This window comes from Mirounga leonina, unplaced genomic scaffold (genome assembly GCF_011800145.1).
Source record: "Mirounga leonina isolate KUSES-001 unplaced genomic scaffold, KU_Mleo_1.0 Mir_174, whole genome shotgun sequence".
NCBI lineage: Eukaryota > Metazoa > Chordata > Mammalia > Carnivora > Phocidae > Mirounga > Mirounga leonina.
Window position 1 is genome coordinate 50,231,427 of NW_023270451.1, and position 27,764 is coordinate 50,259,190.

General features: G+C 41.1%; 1 protein-coding gene across 2 annotated transcripts in view; it reads right to left on the minus strand.

The window, feature by feature from the left end:
* AOAH (acyloxyacyl hydrolase) overlaps positions 1 to 27,764 on the minus strand; it is a 165,338-nt gene that overhangs the window by 103,793 nt on the left and 33,781 nt on the right. For both annotated transcript variants that reach the window (XM_035020912.1, XM_035020913.1), the window contains exons 3-4: positions 24,334 to 24,400; positions 16,546 to 16,645 (exon numbers count right to left, since the gene is read on the minus strand). In XM_035020912.1, the coding sequence (XP_034876803.1) occupies positions 16,546 to 16,645; positions 24,334 to 24,400 (167 nt within the window). The remainder of the gene's footprint in view (positions 1 to 16,545; positions 16,646 to 24,333; positions 24,401 to 27,764) is intronic.

The window sequence follows — 27,764 nt, forward strand, 5'->3', positions numbered from 1 at the left end:
TCTCATTCCAGGAAACTGAGAACATTGTCCCTGCATTTAAGCAGAAAGAAAGGGTACGGGAATGGGACTTTGGAGCTGGCGGTCAGCAGGAGAGGCCTCCTGGGAGATGTGACCACTGCTGCTAATGGACGTTCAGGACGTGTGTTCTTCACCTCCCCATCCCCGGGGAGATAGATGCCTTCCTCCATTATGGAGCTCTGTGCGATTCTGAAGACCTCAGCCATGTTGAGTGAACATGGGTGGAGGAGTGGCCGTTCAGTGTGAGCTTGGGTTGGAGCCAATTTTCTGGCAGGTGCTTTAGGAAGGAGGAGAGCAGAGCCAGCCACAGCTTGCCCTCTACGGGCTGGCTCTGAAACCCTCTGCCTGGCTTCTGCCCCAAATCACACTCCTCCAGCTCAAAATCAAATGATGACAACCCATGGCTCTTGTGTCAGAGGCAGCAGGACCGCTGACATCTAAGAGTGCATGTTAGCAACTCGAGAAGAAAAGCTGCTTTCCAGGTCAGTCTGGTCACCAGGATGCCCTTGTACGGTGTGTGTTTCTTAAAACGCTGAAACATGAATGTGCCAGTTGGTGAACAATCATGTCCCTGAGCCCTTGAGTGTCCCCACCACGGGCCTGGCCATACAGCCTCTCCCGAGGACTCCCAGCCTTCCTATGATCAGTCCACAAAGGGGCCAAAGTCATGGTACAGCCTCAGGGGTACCTGTAGACTGGGCTCCAACACCACACCCAGTGTCCAGTCTGATTGGCTGACAACAGCCCCCAAACAGTTCGTTATAATCCTCACTTTAAGAACCTAGATCCATGAATGCAATTTTGGCTTTTTCTGGAAATTCTCACAAATCCTGGAAACTCTCTGGTAAGTAAGCCTCTCTGGCAGGGTCATTGTAAGAAACTAGATTTAGACGCAAATTTCTGTCATGGTGCCCTTTTTGGCTGCTCTCATTAGCCTAAAACACATTCTCCACAACACTGTAACATGATGTTGGTGCTCCCCTGCCTTAATCACGTACCCACTGCTTCTCTGCTTGGAAATACCCCTTTCACTCTAAAACCCAGCTCAAGCACCTGAAGGGCCCAGTACAGTCCTTGCTACATACTAGGTGCTCAACGGATATGGAAATAAAAAGAAAACATTTATGATAGTATGTTAACCAAGGAAAACAGGCTACCAGATACTACACATGCAGAAACAGAAATCCTGCAAAGAAATAGGCCACAGTGATTGTGGGTGACAACGTTTTTCCTTTTGGTTCTTTCTTGTGTTTTCTAAATTTTCAATAATGAGCACAAATTCAGCAATACATGCTTTTTAAAAAGAATTCAACATATGTTGCCCTGTTTCTTCCCGAAGAAACAAAATCATGCTCCCGGCAGAGGGATGCAGAATGAGAACCCCGGAGATCTGGTGCAGAGAGACATTCCTGCCCTCCCAGGGCTTCCGGGCTGCCGAGGAGACAGAGTAGGAAGGAGCAGAACAAGCAGAAGTGAGAAGGATGGAGAGAGGCCTCGGCAGGGTCTTTGTAGGACAGGCCACTTGGATCCCCTTGAAGGAAATAATTTGCGTTTCATCCAGCTTGGTTCTCTGAGGGGACCCATGTGGGGTGAGGGATAAAGACAAGCAAGCAAAACAAACAAACGAAAAGCCCAGTGACGAGGTTCTGCACCAAATGCCTTCTGACCCCACAGTGCAACGTGTGATAATGTTTCTGTCACCCTCCCTGGAAGGCCGAGGGCAGGTTTGCCAGGACCTGGCTTGACCAGAGCACTACTTGCTCCCACAGTTCAAGTGCACAAATGCCAACATAAAAAAAGAGAATCTGGATACCAGGTCTGATCTTTTGTCCCCAGAAGAAAATGGATATAAGGATTCAAAGATATTTGGAGGGGCGCCTGGGTGGCTCAGGTGGTTAAGCGTCTGCCTTTGGCTCAGGTCATGATCCCAGGGTCCTGGGATTGAGCCCCGCATCGGGGCTCAACGGGAAGCCTGCTTCTCCCTCTCCGTTTGCCTCTCCTCCTGCTCATGCTCTGTCTCTCTGTATCTCTCTGTCTCAAATGAATAAATCTTTTAAAAAAATTAAAAAAAAAACAAAGATAGTTGGAAAAGTTAATTTTTTGCTTGTTGTGACGACAGGCAAATGGGAAATTGTTAGCACTGTGCAAATGAAGATAACTGCTCTCTCTGTTCAGTAACCTTTCACTGTTGGCAATCTGGTGTTTAAGGCAGTGCTTCTAAAGTATGAGGACCACTCTTGTATCCTCCAAAAAACTGAGACTTCAGTGGAGAGCGCAACTGTAATCAGGGGTTGAGAGAAAGTTTGGGGATAGATAGTGAGCTGGATATGAACCCTTTCTAGTCGGAAGTGACACTGGTGTTTATGACTCAGCTAGCGCAATCATCGGAGGCATAAGCAGATTCTCCATCAACAACAAGGGGCTTGGCTCTGGAGTGCTCATTTGATCTGCTGCAATTTGCTATGGTTGACTCTTTCCAGTTTCTCATTGCTTTCTCCCTCTGGTTATAGTGTGTCCTTATTCCAGCTTCAAATCCTCTTCAGGGTCTCTTTAACATTCTCATGAGTGGATTGCCAAGGAGGCCCCCACACAGGCTTACAGAGAGACAAGCCCTCAGCATGGGAGCTTAGAGTCCCAAGAACCATGGGTATGTAGAGTGTATTTATTTACTCATGAACTTGGAAAACTCCAAGGACAATATGGCACGGTGTCCCAGAAGGCTGCTAGAGGGGTAGAGGTCGACCCTTTGCTTGATCATAGTACATAGTAACATATATCTATGGTAGTTTGTGGAACACTTCTGTCTAGAATGATTTAAGTATTCATCCAGACCAGAACCAGCCCAAAGTCTTCGGACAAGAGGAGAGGTTCGGTGACTACCAATCTTTAGTGGAAGATATTTAAATGTTGTATTGATTGCTAGGTCATGGTCTCCATCATCATCTTCTATTTAAAATGAGTTTGGACTCCAGAGAGCTTGTGGGTTTGAGTCCTAGCTTTGCCATTCACTAGTTGTGGGACCTTGGGCAAGTTACTTAAGCACTCTGAGACTCACTCTCCTCATCTGCAAAATGGGGATGATAATAATGTGTGTGTGTGTGTATATATATTGAACAAGACAGCACTTGGAATAGTGGCCTGCATATAGTAAGCATGACATTAGTGTTAACAGCAATTGATGGTTTTGAGTTGTTATGTCACCAACACATAGCTGGAAAAATTACAGTAATTATAACATCAGCCTACAAAAACGTATGCTGTATTTTTTTTTTAAAGATCTTATTTATTCATTTGAGACACAGAGATAGAGCATGAGCAGGGGGAGAGGCAGAGGCAGAGGGAGAAGCAGGCTCCCCGCTGAGCCAGGAGCCCGATATGGGGCTCAATCCCAGGACCCCGGGATCATGACCCGAGCTGAAAGCAGACGCTCAACCATCTGAGCCACCCAGGAGCCCCTGTAGATTGTATTTCAATGCTCTTGAAAACTACTCTGAGTGGAAAACGGAGAGGTTACATAATGTAAGCAGGCCACTCTGCAAACAGAGCTGGTAGTACTCAAGTCTCTAGACTCCAACACCTTTTCCACCATGACCACACTGCTTTCCAAGAACAAAGTGAGCCTGAAATATTAAAATATGACTTCCAAGGTTTCATCAGGGCTTAAGGGAATGGCAAGGGGAATTCACATGGAGTGTGGATGGTTTAATGCAAAGAATCACAGGATCAGGGGAGAGAACTGGATCTGTATGGCAACAACCTATACACCTGTATGGAAATGCAAGTACAAGCATAGTAGCCAGCATAGGACTGATCGTGAGAGAGAAAGAGTCATTCAGTCAGTCATTTCTTTGTGCATTCATTCATTCTATTCATTCATTCCACAAACACTGATTGTCTAGGCTGGGTGGCAAATTATATATTAGGGATGTAATAGTGAATGAGACATACTCCTTCTCATCAAGGGTTTTATAACCTGGGAGAGAGGCTTGGCAATAAAATGTAATTAGAATACAATGTAGCAAGTGTTAAGTAATAATTACCATTATTCCTATTTTGTAGATGGGCTAAACTGAGTCTTAGAGTGGATAAAGTCCAACGTCACAGAGCCAGTGAGTGGCACAGTCCAGATTCAGTTCACACCCTTTGGGCACAAAACCTGTGCTTTTAATCCCCCTCTGGGAGATGTTAATAGGTGTGCTAGAAAAGAAAACTGTTGTTGTTTTAAGTTGAAAAAGTTTGGGAAATCTGTGAACTAAACGCTCCTCTGAGAGAGCCGTAACACACATTAGCATATTCAAGGCTTCCAGCCACTTTGTGGTAAGAAGCACTATTTAGAAAAGCATTTCCCAAACATTCAAATCTCTCAGCCAAAGCACAGTGTACTGTATTGTCTACGGTGGGGAAGCATGTAAATAATATAGTGTACAGGGAATGCTCCAGAACTCGACATCGTTTCTCCTGACATTTTAGGAGTATTGGTGAATTGGACAAGACACATTCATTAATTGGGCCTTCTCAGGTTTTGTGATGTTAAATAATTAAATCCTGATACACTCAGGAGTGAAAGAAGTAAAGAGAAATAGTATTTTTAGGCATGAGTTTCTACGGTGAACAATTTTTAGCGATTGCGTTCTCTGCTATCAATTATAGCAGCAGGTAGATTTAAAAATTACAGAAAGTGCCTTTTGTTCTCGTCACACTCCTGACAGCAGTGGCAGGTACCCACAAAGGAGAAAGCCCCTTGGGAAGTGAAATGATGATTTTAGATGCGTGTTTTTTATTGTCGAAGAGCAGGCACGTACGCGGGTGGAGGAGGTTGAGAGTGGGGGAAGATCACTGATCTACTTGGATCTTTTCTAGAAGTTTATTAGGGCAGGTTTTTTCCACACCCTCAAATTTAATGGTATAAGTTTATTCACAAATGGAGCAAGATTTTACTATCTCCAGGGACTTGACTGACCACTGGAGGTAGTAAGCGCATAATAACTCCAGTGTAAGACAGACTACAAGAGCCAAGAGAAAGGCGGAAAAGTGCTTTGAGGTGACTTCCATTAAGTAGAAAGACAAAGGTGGGAAGCTCCTCTGCTTGTAAGGTTTTATCAAATCCTGGCATGCCTGGCCTTTGGGTGGGATCTGCTCATCTGTTATTGTATCTATATTCCACTGTATCTCACAGTGGTGATTTTCCGATATGTAGGATGAGATGTACCAAAGCCCAATTTGATTTTCATGTTCCAACAATGCCCAGCTCTAAAGGGCATTTATGATTCTTAGCTGTGTGGGAAAAAATGAAGTCAGTTCATGCCACTTTCTTCTTCCAGGGACAAGAAAGAAGGAAGGAAGGAAGGGAGGGAGGGAGGGAGGGAAATATGAAAGAAAAAAGCCACTATCTTTAAATGCATTCCCTTTTATCACTGAATCTCTCTTCTTCAAACGTATTTTACCATTAGCTAATTTTTTTCCTTTCCTTCTCTTGGGCTAATTCTGCATTGTAGAGCTATTGGTATCATTAATGTATTTAATCATACTACCCTAATCCTTTCCCCAAACAGCACCTTTTAAAAAAGCATTGTTTTAAATAATGCAATATATGTTAAGAAAAAAAAAAAAGAAGAAGAAGAAGGTAGCGGGAGGGGAAGAATGAAGCGGGGGAAATCGGAGGGGTAGACGAACCATGAGAGACGATGGACTCTGAAAAGCAAACTGAGGGTTCTAGGGGGGAGGGGGGTGGGAGGATGGGTTCGCCTGGTGGTGGGTATTGAGGAGGGCACATTCTGCATGGAGCACTGGGTGTTATGCACAAACAATGAATCATGGAACACTTCATCTAAAACTAATGATGTAATGTATGGGGATTAACATAAGAATAAAAAATAAATTAAAAAAATTATTATTTAAAAAAAAAAAAGCGTTGTTTTAAATAGCACCATTCCCCTTCCGCTCCTTTGTCTGACGTTATCCATCGACTTCACCACTGCAGCACCATCACTGCACATATACAGAGGTTCTTTGATGCATCCACGTCTGTACCAGGCATTATATATGCTGTATCTCTTCACCTTATACCGACAGCAGGGGAGGAATTAACAATTCCACTTTAGAGATGAGAAGTCCAAGAGCCAGTGCTGCTAAAATTGTCCAAGGCTTCACAACCAACACCGTTGTTACATTTTGACTGTTTCTTCCCTAGAGTCTGTGCATGTGTAGAAGTTCTCCAGGGCCAGACTCTATGGGCTATTCTTATTACCAGAGATTGTCCTACTCTTTAAACACAGGATTTCTGGCAAATAACTGGGTTAGTTAGATGGTGAGTGTGGTTCGGTCAGTCACTGGGTTGTTTTAGGCCAACTGTTCTGCAACATAATATTCTATTTGTTGTTGTTATTTATTATTATTATTATCTTTTTTGCATTCCGGTTGCTAGATCAGTCTTGTCCAGTGTTTCACAATTAATCTGTGTTAGTTTCCTATTGTGGCCGTAACAAATTACCACAAACATAGTGGTTTCGAACAAATTTATTATGTCACAGTTTCGGAGGAAGTCCGAAGTCTAAAATGAGTCTTAGGAGGCAAAAACGAGGTGTCAGCTGGGCTAACAGTTGTAGTTTCAGGGGGAATCCATTTTTTGCCTCTTTGGTGCTTCGTGGCTGTACCAGTATTTGATATAGTATTTGTATCTCTCTGTCTCAAATGAATAAATCTTTTAAAAAAATTAAAAAAAAAACAAAGATAGTTGGAAAAGTTAATTTTTTGCTTGTTGTGATGACAGGCTGTTGGCCTCATCACTCTGTCTCTGTTGCCATATCTTCTTCTCACATTCTGATCCTCCTGCCTCTCTCTTATAAGGATGCTTTTGATTATGTCAGGCTCATCCAGATGATCCAGGATAGTTTCCCCATCTAGATCTTTAACTTAATCACACCTGCAAAGTCCCTTTTCCATGGAAGGTAACATTCACAGGTTCTGGGGATTAGGATGTGGACCTCTTTGGGTCCACTATTCATTCAACAAATACTTACTGATTAATAAGTGCAGTGAATTGTGCTGGGCTCTGGGGAAATCACACATAACAGCATGTGCTTGGGGGATAAAATAGCTGGGTTATCTGTTCTCATGGAGTTTATACCTTAACAGAAGGAACAGATGTTAAATAATAATTGTATAATTATTTAGCTTATTGTGCAACTGTTAATTACAATTGTAATACATTCTGGAAGGAGGGGATATGATGAAAGGCAAGGAAGTTGGGGTGTCAGGAAAAGCTTCTTAGAGGAAATGACTTCAGAACTGAGTTCTGATGTGGGTGACTATTTTAGGTGAAGACAAGGGCCAAGGGTGGATATTGGGAGACCACTGATTAAAACTTCAGGGGATGCCTGGGTGGATCAGTCGGTCAAGCATCTGCCTTCAGCTCAGGTCATGATCCCAGGGTCCTCGGATCAAGTCCCACATCAGACTCCTTGCTCAGTGGGGAGCCTGCTTCTCCCTCTGCCTGCCTCTCCCCTGTGTGCTCTCTGTCAAATAAATAAATGAAATCTTTAAAAAAAACTTCGAAATTTGAAGTATCTTTTTGAACAGTTCAAATTCACTAGAGTCATTAGCTTTTCTTGAGCTAAGGAAAGAAAGAAGCATATTATCAGGAAAGAGTTATTTTTTTAAACTTTTCTAAAGTAGGCAAGAAACATTTTCAAATCTTGAATACCATATAAGTGTCTTTCTTGGAATCACTTGATTTCTTCTACTTAGCGGAAACGGTAACTTAAATTTGCATTATTACTGCTCTATTTTGAAGATTTCAAAGATCTCTATGAGTTAACTGACCTCCAAATTAGTCTCTAAGCAAGTCTAAATAGATAAATTCTCCAAAATTCCAAATATGGGCTTACACCAAAATACAATATGGTATCTCTCTTGAGATACCTCGAAATGCCCAGAGAAAAGATTGAACAGTAGACTGTATATCCAAGCACAGGGCTTAATGCTTTCCTCAGTTATGTTAGTGTTTTAGGCCTTCAAGTCTTCAGGGAGCAATTTAATTTAGTGGTCTCTGATATTTAAAGCCTTTCTGTTGCTGTGATAATTTCTTGTCTAATGACTTTCAAAGAGTTTTGTGGAGGCAAAATACATAAGAGATAGTTGGAATCTCATTTAATTTTCACCCTTTTAGTTATGAGAAGATTGGTATTTCCCCCTACATTTTTGGTCCTTTGATCTTCCTTTTCTACAAACTAATTGTTTGTGGCCTTTGCTCATTTTTTTTTTTTTTTGATCTTATAAAAGCTCTTTGAATTGTGGAAAAGCAATTCTTTGTGTGGCATATTACAAAAACATTCTCCCCGTTTACTATTTTTTTTGACTTTGTGTTTGGCGGGTTTTTTATTAGTCAGATGTATTCATCTGACTTCTGTATCACAAATTACAAATAAAATTGCTCAGATTTTTCTTCTTTTATGGTTCCATTTTTAATGATTCAACCTTTAATTCATTTGGGTTTTATTTTGCTGTAAGAAATAGATAAACATTTAGCTTAAATTTTATTTCCGAATGGCTAGTCTTTAGTTCTATCCATTTATTGCATAAGCCAGTGTTGTACCACTGATTTGAAATGCTATTTTTATCAAAAACAAGAATCTCCAATGCACTTGGGTTTATTTTTAGGCAATATATTCTATTCCCTTTTCGGCTGACTTTTCCACATCTAGAAGGCTATATCCCCCTGTCATTTATCTCATTGTTCAAAATTTCCTGAGATGTTTAAATAGGAACTTTACAAACATTGTCAAATAAACAGCTCCACAACCAGCAATTTGCTTGAATTTTGATTTGTCTGTAAAATTTGGATAACAGAATAAGCTTGCAATTGTGTGGAAGGACTTTAAATGCTATATGACAAGTACGTAGGCCAGCTTTTGGTACGGGTGTAACAACTCAAATTGTTTTTGTCATTGCCTTTTATCATTCAGCCTTAATGTGTGCCTGTCACACAATAGGAGCTTAGTAAAGGTCTATTGCGAGAATAAAAGAATGACTCTTTATGCCTTAAAAGCCTATCAATTTCACCCAAGACACTTGTGACCTTAGTACCATTTCTGGTCCCAGTTACTAAAGATATGGTTGCCTTCTAGGTACAAACATGGGTTTATAAAGTGGAAAATTTTATTAACTCTTCCAGAGTAGTGAGGTAGTACACAAAAAAAAATGCTCCAAAATTGTAGGTTACTCTTCCTTGAATGTATGTTCCCTTCACAAGTAACATTTGATTTTTTAATAGTTTGCCAAGTCACAGTTGAAGATCAGCCATCATTCAAGAAGGAAATTTCCTTAACCTGAAATTCTGATGATCACCAAAATGGTTCTTTATTATTTAATGATTTGTTTCCCCCTAAGCTTGGATGTGTGAGAAAACACTCACATACTCTACAGAGTTAGGGTGGAGAACACGGGAAGAGCAAATACAAATTGGAGACGTTGACCAGACAACCAAATAGGAAGAGAAGCTTCTGTTTAGCTTTTAGCTGTTATTTGCTAGAATTGTCCATGTCAGTAGCCATGGAAACTCCAATGTAGTGATGATGACAGAGGAAGTAATTTTTTCTTCTTCCTTGTTTGACACAGAGATTCTGTTTAACTGAGAGCGCTGAATTCATTCTTATTTTCTGTGCACATGCCACACACAAAAAAGGCAAGTCATAATTACAATGTTGAGAGGACAAAGGCGGACTTTAGAGACTTGGGTCTTATTAAACAGAGATGGAGTAGAGAAATTTACCCAAATACATACACACACACACACACACACACACACACCATATTGGACAAAACGGAACTCATTGAAAAACTTTGGGGAAGATTAGCTCACACATCTGAAAGCACTGTACAGAATGAAATGTAGTGAGTGATTCATGAATCTTAGAAATTGTTCAATTCCGGTCTATTTGTAATTTTTCCTAAACCTTACTACCTGAGATCTTCAATTAAAAGAGATGCTAGATATTTTATTTTACACTTAATATTTAAGAAATGAAAGTAAGTTTGGGGCGCCTGGGTGGCTCAGTTGGTTAAGTGACTGCCTTCGGCTCAGGTCATGATCCTGGAGTCCTGGGATCAAGTCCCGCATCGGGCTCTCTGCTCGGCAGGGAGTCTGCTTCTCCCTCTGACCCTCCCCCCTCTCATGTGCTCTCTCTCTCTCTCATTCTCTCTCTCTCAAATAAATAAATAAATAAAATCTTAAAAAAAAAAAAAGAAATGAAAGTAAGTTCCTGAGATCAGCTTATTTATCTCTCAGTTGAACAACAATTTGTCATGTGACATTTTCTCATAAAAAGAGTACAAACTTACTCCTTCCCAAGCTTTTTTATGTCAGCCTTGTGGTAATTTGGGTCCCAAGGAAGCATGAGTTCCCTGTGTATGCATACAGTCCCACACACTCAGCGCTGGAGAACTTCGGGTTCCTCTGGCAATCAGACTCACTCAGGAAAAGGCCATTTCAAAGTCTGGATTGCTTTCCTAAGGCAATGGGTCCTCTTACAGTTTATTATTTTTCTAAAATAATTTTTAAAATTGGTATTAAGATGGTGTCTGCATTAGAATCACCATTTACGTGAGATGAGATAGGAAGATGATGACAAATGAGAAATAACTGGGAAGTTTTTCATAGCTAAAGGATGACCTCACGATAGACTAAGATGACTTAAAAAAGATCATCGCATTTCATGTATAACCCCAATTAAACTTTATTTTATGTACTGCTTCTTTGAAGCAATATTTTATTTTTATATTAGAATACATTTAATGTATATTTCAGTATATTTGCATTTTACCTGTTTATGAATTTTTGTATTTGAAATGTATTAAATAATCTGTTTGACTGATTTCAAGTACTTAAAATTTGTTGTGTGAAATAAATATCAAAATATGCTGAATTTTTACTCCAGTATTTGAATGACTCTTTAACACTGGAAGCCCTTCCAATCTGCCCCTTGTTTACATTTCCAGCCTCCCTCCCACTCTCCCTCACCCAGTGATAAATGTATTTATGTTTCTTTTCCCATATAGAGCTGGCATCTGGCTACCTCTCTTCCTTTGCTTGAGGCCCCTTCTCCTACCTGCGATGTTTACATTGAACAAGCACAACTGGTAGAATGGAATCTTAAAGCAAATTCATTCCTGACTCCCCCCTCCCATTGCCCACAGCCCTTTAAATGGGTTGGAGGCCCCCAGGGAAGTAAGGAGAATCTATCAGCACTAGAGCACATGCTCGAATATAATTCTCTTTTAATGTGGATCAAAGTGGTGTGAAGTAGGTCTTGACTATGCCTTCGAGATGTTTGTGAATGTAGCATGTCCCTGCAGCTCTGGGGTGGTTAGGAAGGGTGTCTGTTCCAAGTTACAGGGTATGCCTGGAGGGAGCAGCATAAAGCTGAGGAGGATCCGCTCCTGGCCCAATGGGTGCACTCTAACACTGATCTAATAAAGACACGACTCAAGCATGACAAGGTACACATGAAGGAACTGCATTCCATTTTCAATGTCAGGGTCCTGCTTATGCACACACGCAAGCATGCACGCGTGCACGTTCCAGCAGCAGGCATTGCCTTGTTTTGGATGCAAATGAGAGTAAGAGTGGTATAAATAATCCCCTCAAAGTAGGTAACACAGAACCATCTGGGTGGTCTTTACAATGCAGTCTGCAATTTTCTTCTTTCTGTTCCTTTCCTATCCTGTCTTGTCCTCCTTTCCAACCCCCCCCCCCTCCTCCTGGTGCCAGCTGAACATTGTAGATTGTTTCTTTTTTTTTTTTTAAGTTTTTTTATTTATTTATTTGAGACAGAGAGAATGAGAGACAGAGAGCATGAGAGGGAGGAGGGTCAGAGGGAGAAGCAGACTCCCTGCCGAGCAGAGAGCCCGATGCGGGACTCGATCCCGGGACTCCAGGATCGTGACCTGAGCCGAAGGCAGTCGCTTAACCAACTGAGCCACCCAGGCGCCTTTTTTTTTTTTTAACGATTTTATTTATTTGACAGAGAGAGACACAGCGAGAGAGGGAACACAAGCAGGGGGAGTGGGAGAGGGAGAAGCAGGCTTCCCGCCAAGCAGGGAACCCGATGCAGGGCTCGATCCCAGAACACTGGGATCATGACCTGAGCCGAAGGCAGACGCTTAACGACTGAGCCCCCAGGCGCCCCTGTAGATTGTTTCTTGCTTCAGTTAATTATGGATGACGTTTGTCATTTTGAGCACACGGTAGATAATGATATGAGCCATAGCTAAAGGATGGGCAAAAAGTGGGCTTGGAATGTCAACTGTGCCATAGATGACAGGCAGTTTATTAAGGTCCCTAAATGTGGTTCCACTTGTACTTTTGTTCCTACTGAAGTCAGATCCCATTGCTCTACACTGCTGGATTCTGCCCACTAGCTCCCTGGAGCAGAAGGACCACCTTTTCCCCTCCACCCTGCAGCATGCATTTCACAGGGGCAATGGCTCGTGTGGCATTATTTGTATTTTACCAGAATCGGAAACACATGCAAAGCAGGACACTGAGGGTACGGAGTCTTGCTTGTGAGAAATTACTGGCCCAGGAGCAGTGGTTCAATTAAAAGTAACTATACCCCAGGAGCAGCAGTGAGGCCTAGAGCACAGTGGGGAAGAGCTTGGGCTTTAAAGACAAACAGACCTGGGGCTGAATCCTCTCGTTGCCACTTATTAACTTTGTAATCTCTTAACTTCTCCTAGGCTCAATTTCTTCACCTGTAAAATAAGCCCCACCCCCTAGGAGCACCATTAAATGAGGTCACACATGTCAAGTGCAGCACTGGTGTGTTATCTAGACAGCAAACGTGCCTGGCACAATGGGAGCAACAAAGACGGGCAAGATGCAGACCTGCCACCTTGATAAGCTTACATCTTAATAAGAAAATCTATGTAAACTTAATATTTTAATATCTTTGTGCTATACTTTCCTCATCTATAACATGTGGACAACAATACCTATTTCATAAGATTAAATGATTCATGTACATAAAGTATTTAGAACAACATTGGCACATCATAGTACTTCAAAAGGTATTTATGATGCTGGTGGAGAGCAGAGTTAATATTTTGTGGAAAGGATTAGGAATTATTCTACAGAGAAAGTGACAGAGATGTGAGCTCGAAGGGTGGGCCCGGTATTGACAGGACATCCTGGGTGGAGGAATGATTGAGAACAAGGGTACAGAGGTGGGAAGGTTAAGGTGAGCTCAAGAGAGAGCCAATCACTCCATTTTGGCCACAGCAGGGGGTACACAAGGATAACCATGGAAGTCCAGGAAGGCTTTTTGAGAATCCTGAAATGCTAAGTGAAAATGCATACCTAACTGGGTAGGCAATATAGAAATCATAAGCTGGGCACAGAGATAGGCACTGGGAAAATTAATGTGTCCACGAAGTAAGGGAAATCAGAATTTCCATCAATGATGCAAATGAGAAGCTAGTGGCACTTTGTTTATTCATTTGACAAATACTTCTTTATTATGTGTGAGGCACCATCTTAGGCACTAGGTGTACAGTGGTGACCAAGGCAGAGTCCTCCTGGAGGTGATAGCCTAGTGGGAGAGATGGATAGACAAGCAATCACCCGGGTGACCAACTGCTCAGGTTTTCCCAGGATGTGGGACTTTCAGGGCTTATCCCAGGAAGCAGCATCATGTTCATTGTTCATTAAACACTTGTTCATTAAAACAAGTCAGGTTCCGTGGAGGGGCCTACAAGAGCTTCGACAAGAAGGGTATGTAGGACGAGTCAGGGATGGACTCCCTGAAGAAGCAACATGTGAGCTGAGATCTGAAGGACAGGAAGTCCACCCAGTTGAAGAATGAGGGAGAAACTGATTTCCACAGCAAGGCACTGAGGTAGAGTGACAAGATCAAATTTACTTCATAGAAAGGCCTTTATGGCATCGGTGTGGAGAATTTTTTGGAAAGCAGGCAAGAGCAGAATTTGATTGGACTAACTAGGAAGCTAGAGTGGGAGTTACATCAAAGGATGATTGTGGGAATCCTTCATGTAGTGATACTGTTACACACGCAAAACACAATGACCCTCACAGGCACAAAAATTATCAGACACGGAGAAGACCATATTGTATGATTCCATTGATATGACATTCAAGAACAGAATTTTATATGAATGAACTAACCTGTGGTGATAGATTTTAGAACAGTGGCTACACTGTGGGGTAGGTATTGACTGGGACAGTCATGAGGGAGGCATCTGGCAGCAGGCTGGAAATTATTTACATCTTTAGTAGGTAGGTAATTCCACCTACTAACTCACACCTGCTTTGTAGGTGTAATTTGTGCCATGGAAATGAAAAGAAGGTCTGATATATACCATTAAAAAATACATGCTCAAAGTTTAATGTTAAGGGGGAAAAGTAGAGTAAAAAATTACATATACACAATCATAACTCTCAAAAAAATCAATATAATAATAATTAATTTAAAATTAAAAGGAAAACATGCAATATTTGACATTGGTTATTTGTGGTGGTGGGATTTCAGCTGACTGATGTGAAGAGACACCCCAGGAAGGATTTTCAGAAACACTGACAATGGATAAGAGATTAACTATCCACTCTCAGCAGGCTAGGGATACGAATCCCAGTTCTGTTCTTTCCTAAGGGAGCGACTTTCAGCAAGTTACATAACCTCTTTACCCCAGTTTCTGCAACATTAAAAAAAGGGGTCATTATAAACAATGGTGCCTCCATCCTGGAGTTGTCTGGGGGACTAAATAAGGTGAACGGTAAGCACAGCACCATGTAGGATAGTGAATCTTCAGGAAGTACCAGTTGTTGCTATTAAAGAAATCTTGAAGGCAGAAGAGAGTGAAGCTGTCCATGTTTGCACCAAATGCCCCTCTTCCCTGGGGCACTTGTAGGGATGGATGCTGGTGATGGGGATTTGAGGAGAAGGATGAAGGTCCAGAACAGTGACTGGGGGAATGTCAAGCTGAGCCCTGCTGGGGTGCAAGCTGAGCCATTTCTAGGGTGAAATCCTCCCACTCCCTCCCAGCCAGCTAGGATGGCTGAAACACTCCCGAGTTAGGAACTGCCAAGGGTGTTGTAATGGGAAGACAAGAAAATGGTATTCTGGGTATAAACTCCACAGGGTACGAAAATAAAGAATGTCATTTTACATAGGACAGTTTAAAGTTGAACATTTTGTGACTATGTATAACTACGGTTGTGATGTATATATAACATGATGTTATTTAAGGAAAGGAAATGACAAAAAACCCGTATCACATGCCTTTGTACATAGAGACACATTTCCTCTGTGCATTATCAAATAGCAAATATTATGATACCATATTCACATGCTATTTGAACACATGAAAAAAATTTTTAATTAAAAGTTCCTATCCCTTCTAGAAACTAGTGGATTTCAAAGCTTCTCAGGTAGAATTCGGGGAAATGTAATTGACATGCAGTCAAGGACCTAGGAAGCATGACATGCGCTTATACTCCAGGTATTTGCACCCCTCTTTTCCTTCTCAAGGGGACAGGCTTATGATATTTAATGCTGTCATTCAGAAGCATCATGTTCATTGGTTAGGCCACAAAGTGTTAAACTGACTTTAATTCAATGAGAATAAAAAGGAAATTACATATAAATCAGAAACCTATTGTGTCATACACAGAAAAACTACAATTCTGGAATAGGAAGCATAGAATTTTATTTTATTTTATTTTAATTAATTAATTTATTTATAGGAAGTTTCTGAAAAATCAATATTTTGAGGCCTAACCAGATTTAATATTATACTTTCACTCAGAATATGAGCTGAGAATATTGTCAACATTTGCAGCCGTGTCTGCTGTCTTCCAATTGAAAATTGTCCAACATGATATAATGCACACAGGGTGTTCTGAAGAGCTATCTGAATAATAATGATATTGATAATAATGATATTGTCTACACTTCTACTAACACGTTTTTATGTAGCAGGTATCGTGCTGAGCATTTTGGGTGTATTAGCTAACTTACTTCCCACAACAAACCTGTGAAGGAGGTACTTTAGGCATTTTATTATATCCATTTTTGGGTGAGTACAATAAAGCTCAGACTAGGATGACCAACTGCTCAGGTTTTCCCAGGATGTGGGACTTTCAGGGCTTATCCCAGGAAAGTCCTGGGCAAACTGGATGAGTTTATCTTTCTACAAAAGTGACCTGCTTGATTTTTAAATGGTAGAGAGAAATTTAATCTCTTATCTTCTTGGCTGGTTAGATTTCCCACCTACTGCCAGTCCACCTCTAGATTATAGTCTACGATAGTTAAATAGGAAAAGACATTCTTTGGCAGCATGGGGTGGGGGGAAGGGTCTAGGGCAACATTATTTCACACGATGTAATTGAAAATGTCATTTTGCCTCTTTCTGTTCCCAAACCCCTGAGCCAGCGAAGCTGAACCTCCCTTTACAACATTTCCAAAGGGCTTGCATGTCACCATAATCTGACATTCAAAGTGAAAACCCACTCACCTTGGGAAGCGGGTAGAGATGACACAATGGTTGGCCAGGGTCCTGCTTACAAAACTCCAGGGTATGACACAACACATCAGCATTCATATCTGTGCTAAGCCTGGAGGGAAATGGGACAGAACAAAGGCTATTTAAGATCTCTCGGGCATTTAGGAAATAGAACTTATTTCAAAGGAAGGTAAATCCCCAGAATGGATTCTAGCTTGGTGTTTGAGTCCAGCCCCATGTAGCTGCCAGATCATAACGATCTCCTGCCGCGTTGTTCTCTCCTCTGTTTAGAATAAGGTCCTGGGGGTGGGAAGGGGACACAGACAGCACTGAGCTGTGGTCAGCCTCTCACATGGGCACTGTGATTCTTTTCAGAAGAAGCCACAAATACAACTGGGAAAGGAAAAATGGAGAGGGGTATCATTTGATGGAAACAATATTTTAAAGTTTGCTAGGTCTTATAGCAAAAAAATCATGTGTGATAAAGCCTTAAACACCTAAAATTATTATTATTATTATTTTTTTTTTTTTAAATTTGAGACAGAGAGAATGAGAGACAGAGAGCATGAGAGGGAGGAGGGTCAGAGGGAGAAGCAGACTCCCTGCCGAGCAGGGAGCCCGATGCGGGACTCGATCCCAGGACTCCAGGATCGTGACCTGAGCCGAAGGCAGTCGCTTAACTGACTGAGCCACCTGGGCGCCCCACCTAAAATTATTTTTAAGGCATAATCCAAATCCTTTCTTTCCCTTTAAAATAAATATATTTCTTTTGGAAGAAAATACAATGTAGTTGACTCCCCCTGCCCCAGGATGGTATAAGGAAAGTGTCTTCAAATGTTTTGGTTTAATCGAGTTTGAAGGGGCTAAAACAAACCCTCCGTATCAGTTTTCTACCTGACACTCCCCGAACTCTTCTTACCAAGAAGAATGAGAACAATGTGCTGCTTCAAATGAAGGGACGAACAGAGCATGGATTTTTCGTAACTATTCCAAGGAAATAATTGATTCAAACCCAACCCAAACGAAACCGAAACAACAACAAAAAGAATCTATAAACATAGGCTGGTAATATCTAGAGACTGATCTCAGAAAACCAGATCCAGATTCTAGAAGATACTTTTTGGGGTTTCTTCCCAGCTCACATGATCATTTAACAGTCTCCCCTCACCCATAGGGGCAGGTTCCCGGCAACTGTGCTTGTACTCCCTATCTCTTGGCCCGTTGATTGGACCTCACCGGATGACATTGGACAAGCAGGACCAGTCAGATTCTCTCTTATGGAAACTTAGAATTAGTGCTAAAGATTTCAGCTTCATTCTGGGCTGTTCCCAGAATAATAGGAGCTATAGTGACTTGGGACTATAATGTCATTTCCTGCCATGTGGACTGAGCATTTGGAAAACTAATCTGTAGGATGGGGTTCAGGGGTCAGAACCCAGTTTGTGCAGTGAGGAAGCCTGGGGAGAACGTGCCCCTGTGTTCCTGGGGGCTTCCAGGTCCCATTTCCATCTCTGTCTGAGGCCTGGCAAGATGGCTTCTTAAGCTTTTGTGAGCATCTAAGTTAAGAGGGAGAAAGAGAGTCATCTGCTTGGCCCCAGGGCTCCTTCATGAGAGGTGGAGGGGAAGTTATCTTGAAGTATAAAATGAAGTCACATCTTCAAAGTTGAGGGTCAAGCTGTATATAGCAGATAAAGTCCGTTAGCAAACTAATGTCTACTAAGGGTCAGTAAATCAGGAGAGGGTGGCTGTTTTCACACATCTGTCCTCAACTTAATGGTTCATTTATTTAACTGATGACTGCTGTTTTTATGGGGGTCTAATATTTAGTGGGCTCAGGAGAGTGATAAATAGGGCTCTGCTTAACTTTTTTTTTTTTTAACCTACAGCCAATAATCCCATCTGTGGTAATCCAGGACCACCAACTAATCATATGATTTCAAGACCTATTCATTTTCTCTGCAAATAGAGCACAATTTCAAGTAAGTGAACTTGATTACAGGAGTGGAAATGGGGTCCCCACAGTCAGAGAGTGAGGCTGATGGTCTCTACACTGAGGAATAGGAGAGGAGAACTAGGTATGTGGTGTTCTTCCCAGAGTCCTCTAAGATCAGAGCTTCATCATCAGAAGACTGAAAGTGAGAAACAGTCCTTTGGACAAGAATAGAAAATGCTGAGCATCATAAATCCAGACAAGTGTAAGACCACTAGAATGTACAAGATGCAAAGAAGTGGCAAAGTAGCATATGTGCTCTTTACGAGCCATGGGGCAGAAAGCTCAGGTGATGCATAAAATGTGAAATCCTTAGGAAATCTCCAAATTCATAATAACCATTCCCACCCAATATTATTTTCCTATAGCAGCAAAAAGACCAAAATAGTCACATTTTATTTATTTTTTTTAAGATTTTATTTACTTGACAGAGAGATAGCGAGAGCAGGAACACAAGCAGGGGGAGTGGGAGAGGGAGAAGCAGGCTTCCTGCCAAGCAGGGAGCCGAATGTGGGGCCCGATCCCAGGACCCTGGGATCATGACCTGAGCCGAAGGCAGACGCTTAACGACTGAGCCACTCAGGCACCCCAAAATTGTCACATTTTAATTCACTTCTTTTTACTACCCTTACTGGTATAGAGGTGTGTAGGAATGAGGCATGTGGTGGGGGACCAGGGGTGGTGGGGGAGGAAGCATCAACACATTTGGCAGAGCTAATTAACAAGTTTAATTAGGATCATAGTAGAATGAAGTCAATGATGATGATCATCACCATAAATCAAAAGAAGGGAGCAAGGTCAGGGTTAACAGACAGGTTAATAGACAGAGTAACAGCCTATGGCAGGGAGTGAGGACAGGGCCTTCCACACATGAAAGCTCTCAAATTTAGACCTTGACATCACTTTCAAAGAAAGTTTATATATTAATATATAGTCACAGAGATATACTCACAACACTGAAAGAAGATCTTCCTCATGCAACTTAATACTTTTATCCAATTTCTGGACCACACCCATAGCACACTATGAATTTGTTCATTTCTCTAAATCTTGTACACTAGTCCCCCTCTTATCTGTGGTTTTGCTTTCCATAGTTTCAGTGACTGGTGGTCAACTGTGGTCTGGAAGCAGATGATTCTCCTTCTAACATATCATTTGAAGGTCAAGAGTAGCACATACACCCCAATGTTCATAGCAGCAAAGTCCACAATTGTCAAACTGTGGAAAGAGCCGAGATGCCCTTCAACAGACAAATGGATAAAGAAGTTGTGGTCCATATATACAATGGAATATTACTCAGCCATCAGAAAGGATGAATATCCAACTTTTACATCAACATGGATGGGACTGGAGGAGATTATGCTAAGTGAAATAAGTCAAACAGAGAAAGACAACTATCATATGGTTTTACTCATATGTGGAACATAAGTAATAGAGCAGAGGACCACAGGAGAAGGGAGGGATAACCGGGAAGAAATCAGAGAGGGAGACAAACCATGAGAGACCCTGGACTCCAGGAGACAACTGAGGGTTACAGAAGGGAGGGGTGGGGGGATGGGGTAATCAGGTGATAGGTATTAAGGAGGGCACGTGTTGGGATAAGCACTGGGTGTTATATGCAACTAATGAATTGTTGAACACTACAACAAAAACTTAGGATGTACTATATGTTGGCTAACTGAACATAATGAAAAAAAAAGTAGCCTAATGCTACATCACAATGCCTTGTCATTCATCCCCCTTCATCTTATCACGTAGGCATTTTATCATCTTACATCATCACAAGAAGAAGGGTGAGTACAGTGCAATAAATATTTTGAGAGAGAGACAGAGAGAGAGATCACGTTTACATAACTTATATTACAGTGTGTTGTTATAGTTGTTCTATTTTATTATGGTTGTTAATCATTTCCAATGCCTAATTTATAAATTAAACTTTATCACAAGTATGTATGTATAGGAAAAAATAGTATATATAGTTCAGTACTATCTGATTTCAGGCATCCACTGGGGGGCCTTGGAATGTATCCCCTCTGGATAAGGAGGGGACTGCTGTAATTATCTTGTGACTGGCACAGATACTGCTTTGTGTTTTTGGTGTCTAAAAAATACATTAATTACATTTAAGGCGTACTATGTTATAAACCCCATTACACATTTTCTTCTAAAAAATGTTAGTAGCTTAAGGCCTCTCCTGATCTCTGAGAGCTCCTAGGTTTGGAATACAAGAGTTTATGATTTGGAGGAAAGCATAAATAAATCCCAGGATGCGAGGTGAGATGTACAGAAGACAAGGATCAGGCTTGCTATGGCAACAAATGGCACGATGGAGGTCAAAACCAGGTAGAGGAGGACCTAGCACATGGTCACTGGCTAGGATTGGTTGCTCCTAGAATTATCCCCTCCCTGCATGACGCAGGTTCTTGGGGGAATGCCTGAGTGCTCAGGTGTCCCACTTCCCAAAAACATCCTGTGGCTTGCCAATGGGCAGGAAGTGTAATTGCTGAATAATTAGTCCATGAATCATTGAGAATCGACTGGTATGAAATAATGAGGAGGGATGCCCTCTGGGTTAGGAAACACATTTAATACTGGAAGCCTGAAATTCAGGAAAACTAAATCATAAGTTTGTCATTTTCAGCACCTATATCAACCCCAAACTGTATGTGATTGATTAAAACAAGTTGTAAGAAGAGCACACCATAAGAGGAGAAATTTCTATCAGCAAACAACTAATATGGGTACTGGAAAATTACTAACAAATCAAACTAATGGTGGACAGAACCATGAAGAGGGATGATTTACTACATATGTCTTTCTTCAAATGGCCCACCCAATACTAATGAGAATTTGTTGTCTTAGGTCTTTAAGTCATCTCAAAGGAAAAAATGTCCTCCCCTCCCTGCCACCTACTCAGCGAGTGGCCCTCTTTTAGTGGTTTGCTGGGACGATTCTTCTATAACACCTTGTGTTCATTTGCTGTCATTTGAGATGGGGACTGTCCCTTGTACAGTTCACACCTGCAGTACGTAGTATAGTGTCTGTCTGTCCTCTCTGATCCTTGTGCTTATGTCTCTTGCACTTGCCACTCTCCAGCCAGCTACAGAAGAACAATGGGTTTCTCAACCAACCTAGGCCACAGCCCTTTTACTCCCCATACATGTGGTAGCTAATCTCTGGCTCCCCCTTTTGGGTATCTACATGCACTGCCCTCTTTAGCTTCTGTGACTTTTTTCCACCTACCTCTCTGGTTCCCTGATCCAGGCCCAGCAGAACCTCTCTGGTCAAGCTGACATTTCCCCCAGAGCACTTATATACCTCATACTAGGTATATAAGCAGATTCAATGGATAGGCTAAAAAGTTCTTTTTCTGTTTTAATATGTTCAAGCAGTTTCTTTGGAGCAGTCTAGTCATAGCTCATCTGTAGTGATACTTTTTTTCTTTTAAAATAATAAAATAATTAATTCAGCAAGCATTTATGGAAGGCCTTCAATATATATTGAAGACTCAAATATAGCACCAAGCCCTGAAGATACAAAGCCCTCTCTTTCTCCTCCACCCTCCCTCCCTCCCTCCCTTCCTTCCACATATTCAGTATTTTGCTAAGTACCTAGAGATGCAGAGACAAATAAAATGCAGTCCTGGTTCTCAGAAGGCTTTCAATCTAGTTAGCAACTCAGAAAAAGTCCATGGAGAATGAAATTATACATAGATGTGGTAAGTGTTGTGCTAGGGGTTTGCATGGGGTCCCAGGAGTGTGTGTGTGTGTGTCTGTGTGTGTGTGTGTGTGTGTGTGTGTGGTGGTGACAGCAGTGGAAGTGTTGTCTGTCTTAGCCTGCAGAGGGTCAGGAAAGCTTCCAGAGGAAGAGACCCTGGAACTGAGGTCTAAAGAAGTAGAATTTGTCTGGGGGTAGAGGTTTCAGAGGCACCAAGCAGGGGGAACATCTTATGCAAATGTCCTGAGGCCAAAACCTCTTGGTGTGTGTGGGGAATTACAAGTGGTTTGGAGTGTGGAGGGATGAATCTGAAAACGTCCTCAGGGACTGATTTATAAATAACCCTGTGTATATCACTAAGGAATCCTGCAAAAGGTGTGAAGACTGAAGAACTTTATGATTGTGCCATATTAGTTTGGCATTTAAAAGATATTTGGCCCGCTAGAATGTGGATTGTTGACTTCCAGGCCCATAGGCAGGACTGCAAGCCTAGAATCCAGTTAGGAGGCAGGAACAGTAATAGAAGTAGGAGTTAAAAAGAAAGCATCCTTGCCTTCCAAACACTCCCAGTCCAGGGCTCACTAGAAATCCCTTATCATAACAGAGTGAGGTACATATTGATGGAGGCAGGTATACAGCACAACTTAGCACGGACGACCACTGTGGACCGTATGATTTTAAGTTCCACTCGTCTTTAAAATTCTGCCAACTCTAGGCTACCTAGTTGTGGGAAATGATGCCTCTGAGCCTCTCTGCTTTGAGGCTAGTGGCATATAAAAGAGGAACCCCATAAGAATATTCATCATAATACCATTCACAAGAAAGAAAAACCAGTAAACAACCCAAAAACCCATCAGTGGGAGAATGAAGGAATAGATTCTTGTAGTGACACAATATTCTACATAGTCAGAGGAAATAAACTACAGCAATGACACTATGTTATGTTATGGATGGAACTTAGACGTATAAATCTAAGTGGTAGGTCCCAAAAGATTATATACAATGGGATACTCTCTTCATAAACTAAAGAAATAAATAAAATAAGTTTTAAAGAAATATATATAATAAATATAGTAAAATTCTAATTATTTTATGTAGTTATATTATTTTACCATTAATTATAATTATTAATCATTAAGCTATTAATCCATTAATATTTGAGTAAGATTAATTTTCTCTATTACATTGACATATACTTCTTATATACTAATTATAATTAACATATTACATATCTTTATTCTATTTATTATTTATATATAAATATATATTACACATATTTATTAGCATAAATATGTATAAATTTAACATAATATATATTAACATAAGTATATATACATGTATACTAAAACTACAGAAAAAGGAAAGCAAGAGAAAGATGAATATGGAGTTTATTAAGTGGATGGAGAAAAGCATGAGAATGAATGACCGAGGGACTGGATGGTTAGAGTAAATTATAATCAAGGTCCTAGACTTAGTTTTGGGTGGTGGGTTTGGAAGCTAATTACTTTATTCAAAGTAACTAAGTAACCAAATAATAAATATAAGAAAGCCATGTATGGATCGTTGATGAGAAAATGCCATGAATAGGAAGGAATATGATTTATCTGATCCAGTGCACCTGAGCTCAAAAAAGAAACACAAGCGAAAGAAGGAAGCAGACAGATTATAATGGCGCCCAGGTGGGATCCTGAGAGGCAAGGGCTAGGGCTTGTGGAGAGAGCCAGGAAACCTGAGGGAGGAGAGAGGAGAACCTAAGAACATGGTCTGGGACCTGAGCTGGGAGACAAGGGAAAGGCCGGGGCTCTTTGGGGAGTCTTTAGGTCCGGACAGTAGGATCTGGTTACTTGTTGCTAAAATTCCTCCTGAAAGGCTCTTGAAGAGAAATCGAGCCAGGTGCCACACTCTATGTAATTCAAGGGGAGCCTTTGCCTCGAGTGGCAATGGATCTGAGTCAGGTCTGAATGTTCCACTACTAACAAGAACAGGAACACAGCTCAAGCCCTTGTTCAGTGAGTGCATCCAGCTGCCTGGCAGCTTTCCTGTTGCCCCCACATCCCAGCAACTGGCCCAGGTTAATGTGCCAGCATACTCACAGTTTTACGAGGTCCGGTCCAAACATTCTTATCACTAAATAGCAGGTGGTCTTCAAGAACAGCTTTTCTAAGAAAAAAGAAAGAAGGGGAAATAGATTATTTTTTATTCTGATGAATTTAACACATGAGTTAAAAATAATCATCTTTTACTAGGAATTGATGCTGAATGATTAATTAATGAGTAATTATAAGGGCTTAGGGGAAATGTTACAGTTAACGTATTCATTAAAACATCATCTTAGGTTTATGTGAATGCCACTTTGTTTACCGTACATGATAAAGATCACCAGTTTATTATAAAAAAACAAGTTAAATTTTTGGGTTTTATTTTCTTTTGTACAGCAAGGAATATCTGGTGAAGATCTCCTTTGTTGAAATAAAACAGGACTCACTGTAAATAATCTGAAATATAGCTCTGTTATAAATACTCTTCTTTCGTGTTCATTTGGGAAAAAAAGATTGCATTTTGGCTATTTATTTTTTGCTGTTGGTATTCCAGAGATAGGAGACTGTCAAGATCCCTGCACTGCCATCTAGACCAGAGAACACAGACACACAGACCCCAACACACACACACATTAACAAAGCAAACTCCTTCCTCTCCATTGTGACAGTACAGGGATGCTTTGTGGATTGATCTGTACAATGAAATTTGTGAACCCTCTGGTCCTGTTTTTCCAGTTTGTGAGTCCACTGTGAAACCTTGGGAATTAGAACCTTAGCACAATTAAGACAGATGGGCCGTCTTAAGAAAATATGGGAATCTCTCCCTGATGGGAATTTATCTTGTCATGCTTATCTCAAACTGGGCTACTCATAACTTGCTTGGAGGGTAGGGTAGTGAAAGAACAGGATAAAAACTCTCTCTAGTACTTCATTTTTACTCAAGAGTAAATAATGTAAATATTTCTTTTGTATTACGATACATCTATTCATAGGGCTTTTTTTTTTTCTACAATAAAGCATGAACTTCAAACACACTGTGCTTTTGAAGTAGGAACTTAAAACTATATCCCCACATTGACCTTATAGAACCATGGGGGAATACTATGACATCTTTTGACAGCAAATTAGATAACTAGATGAGATAGACAAATTCCTAGAAAGACAGGCTGCCAAAACTGGCTCAAGAATAAATAAACAATCTGGATAGATGTATAACAAGAGATTGAATTAGTAATCCAATGCTTCCGCCAAAGAAAAGCTCAGAACCAGATGGTTTCACTGGTGAATGATACCAAATACCTAAAGAAAGCATCTGCATAGATTTTCTCCAAAAAAGATAAACGAATGGCCAATAAGCACATGCTCAACCTCTTTAGCTATTAAGGAAATGCAAATCAAAACCACAACGAGATACCACTTCACACCCACTATGATATGGTATAATAAAAATGACAGATAATAGCAGGTACTAATGTGGAGAAATTAGAATCTTCATACACTGCTGGTGGGAACATAATACAGTGCAGCCACCTTGGTTAATGGTCTGACAGTTCCTCAAATAGTTCAACATACAGTTGCCATACGATCCAACAAGCCCACTCATAGGTATATACCCAAAAGAATAAAAAATATACATCCATACAAAAATTTGTACACGGATGTTCATAGTAACATTATTTAAAATAGCCGAGAAGTGGAAACAATTCAACCCAAATGTCCATTCATAAATGAATGAATGAACTAAGTGGGCTATATCCATGCAGTACAATATTATTCAGCTGTGAAGAGTAATGAAGCTCTGCTACATGCCACAACTTTGATGGACATTAAAAACATTATGCTCAGTGAAAGAAACATAATTTCATTTATATGAATTGTCCAGAAGAAGCAAGTGCATGGAGATAGAAAATGGATTAGTGGTTGCTTAGGTCTGGGGAGGACAGATATTTGGGGTGGTGACAGCTTAGAAGTGCGAGGGTCCTTTTCAGTATAATGAAAATGTTCTAAAATTCATTGTGGTGAAGAATATACATCTCTGGGAATATATTAAAAGCCATTGAGGTATACATTTTAAATGGGTGAATTGCATGGTAGGTGAATTATACCTCAATATACCTGTTTTAAAATAAAAACATCTCCTCTTCCCCCTGGATGCTCCATTTCAGGAGAACTGCTGTGGGCATGTCAAGAACCCCTGATGTCACAGGACTCAGAGACTGGATTTCAGCACCTGTCTGACCTTCAATTGCTTACCCTTTCTGGGTTTCAATTCCTTCATCTGAAACATATGGGAAAGGGATTCAGTCCCCTTCACTAGACCATCTAGGAACTTGGGAGAATTATGTAACGGACATTCAAAGTTACATGAATTGGCAAAGCACTCCGCAAGTGAGTTTCAAGTATGCCTAATGTAGAACTAGTTTAGCTGAGAGCTGGGCAATATTTTGCTCTTGCAGTACTGCTTGAAAGAGAAAATTTGCCTTCTTTCTGGTAAAATAAAAGATGTTGGGGTGTGTGTGTGTTTGTGTATTTTTAAAGATTTTATTTATTTATTTGAGAGAGAGAGAATGAGAGACAGAGAGCATGAGAGGGAGGAGGGTCAGAGGGAGAAGCAGACTCCCTGCTGAGCAGGGAGCCCAACGTGGGACTCGATCCCGGGACTCCAGGATCATGACCTGAGCCGAAGGCAGTCGCTTAACCAACTGAGCCACCCAGGCGCCCCGGTTTGTGTATTTTTAGAACCCTGTTTTGCTCAGGTTGAAATGAGTGGCTGCAAGTTTCTCCTTGCTCTCTGAGTAGGACCATCTGAATGATCCATTTCTTGAGTGGATTCTGTGATCATTTCCCAGATGGATTCTGTGATGATTAAGAGTAAGGGGCTCCTGGAACAATGGCTGGTTTGGAACATGAGATGGCCCCTTGACAGCTAAATTCTAGGTCAGCACAGAAGGGTACAGAGTGGAGTCATGCAAAGTCTCCAGAGCAAGCCAGATAGAGCCCAGTCAGCATGATCAGATGTAACTTCACTGTTAGTGATACAACCATGGAAAAGATAGTTGCTCACATATTGCTAGTCACCTATCTGATGTAAAATGTATACAGTTAAACTATCTGTGACCAGGAAGGTACAAGAGCATTTAATTTCTACAGAGTCAGACTTGGAACAGCATAGGAGAAAAAAATGTGGCCATTCCCAAGGGCAAAAGAGGGTTAAAAAGGAGCAAGTGAGCAGTCATCGTACATTAAATATATACATGTGTTTGTAAATAAAACCCAGAACATTCTAGGTTGTAATTCACCTTCACATTTACCATGAAGAAGTTTCTCATAAGAACCTTTTGAGGGGTGAGATACCACCTCACACCAGTCATAATGGCTAAAATTAACAAGTTAGGAAACGACAGATGTTGGCGGGGATGTGGAGAAAGGGGAACCCTCCTACACTGTTGGTGGGAATGCAAGCTGGTGCAGCCACTCTGGAAAAC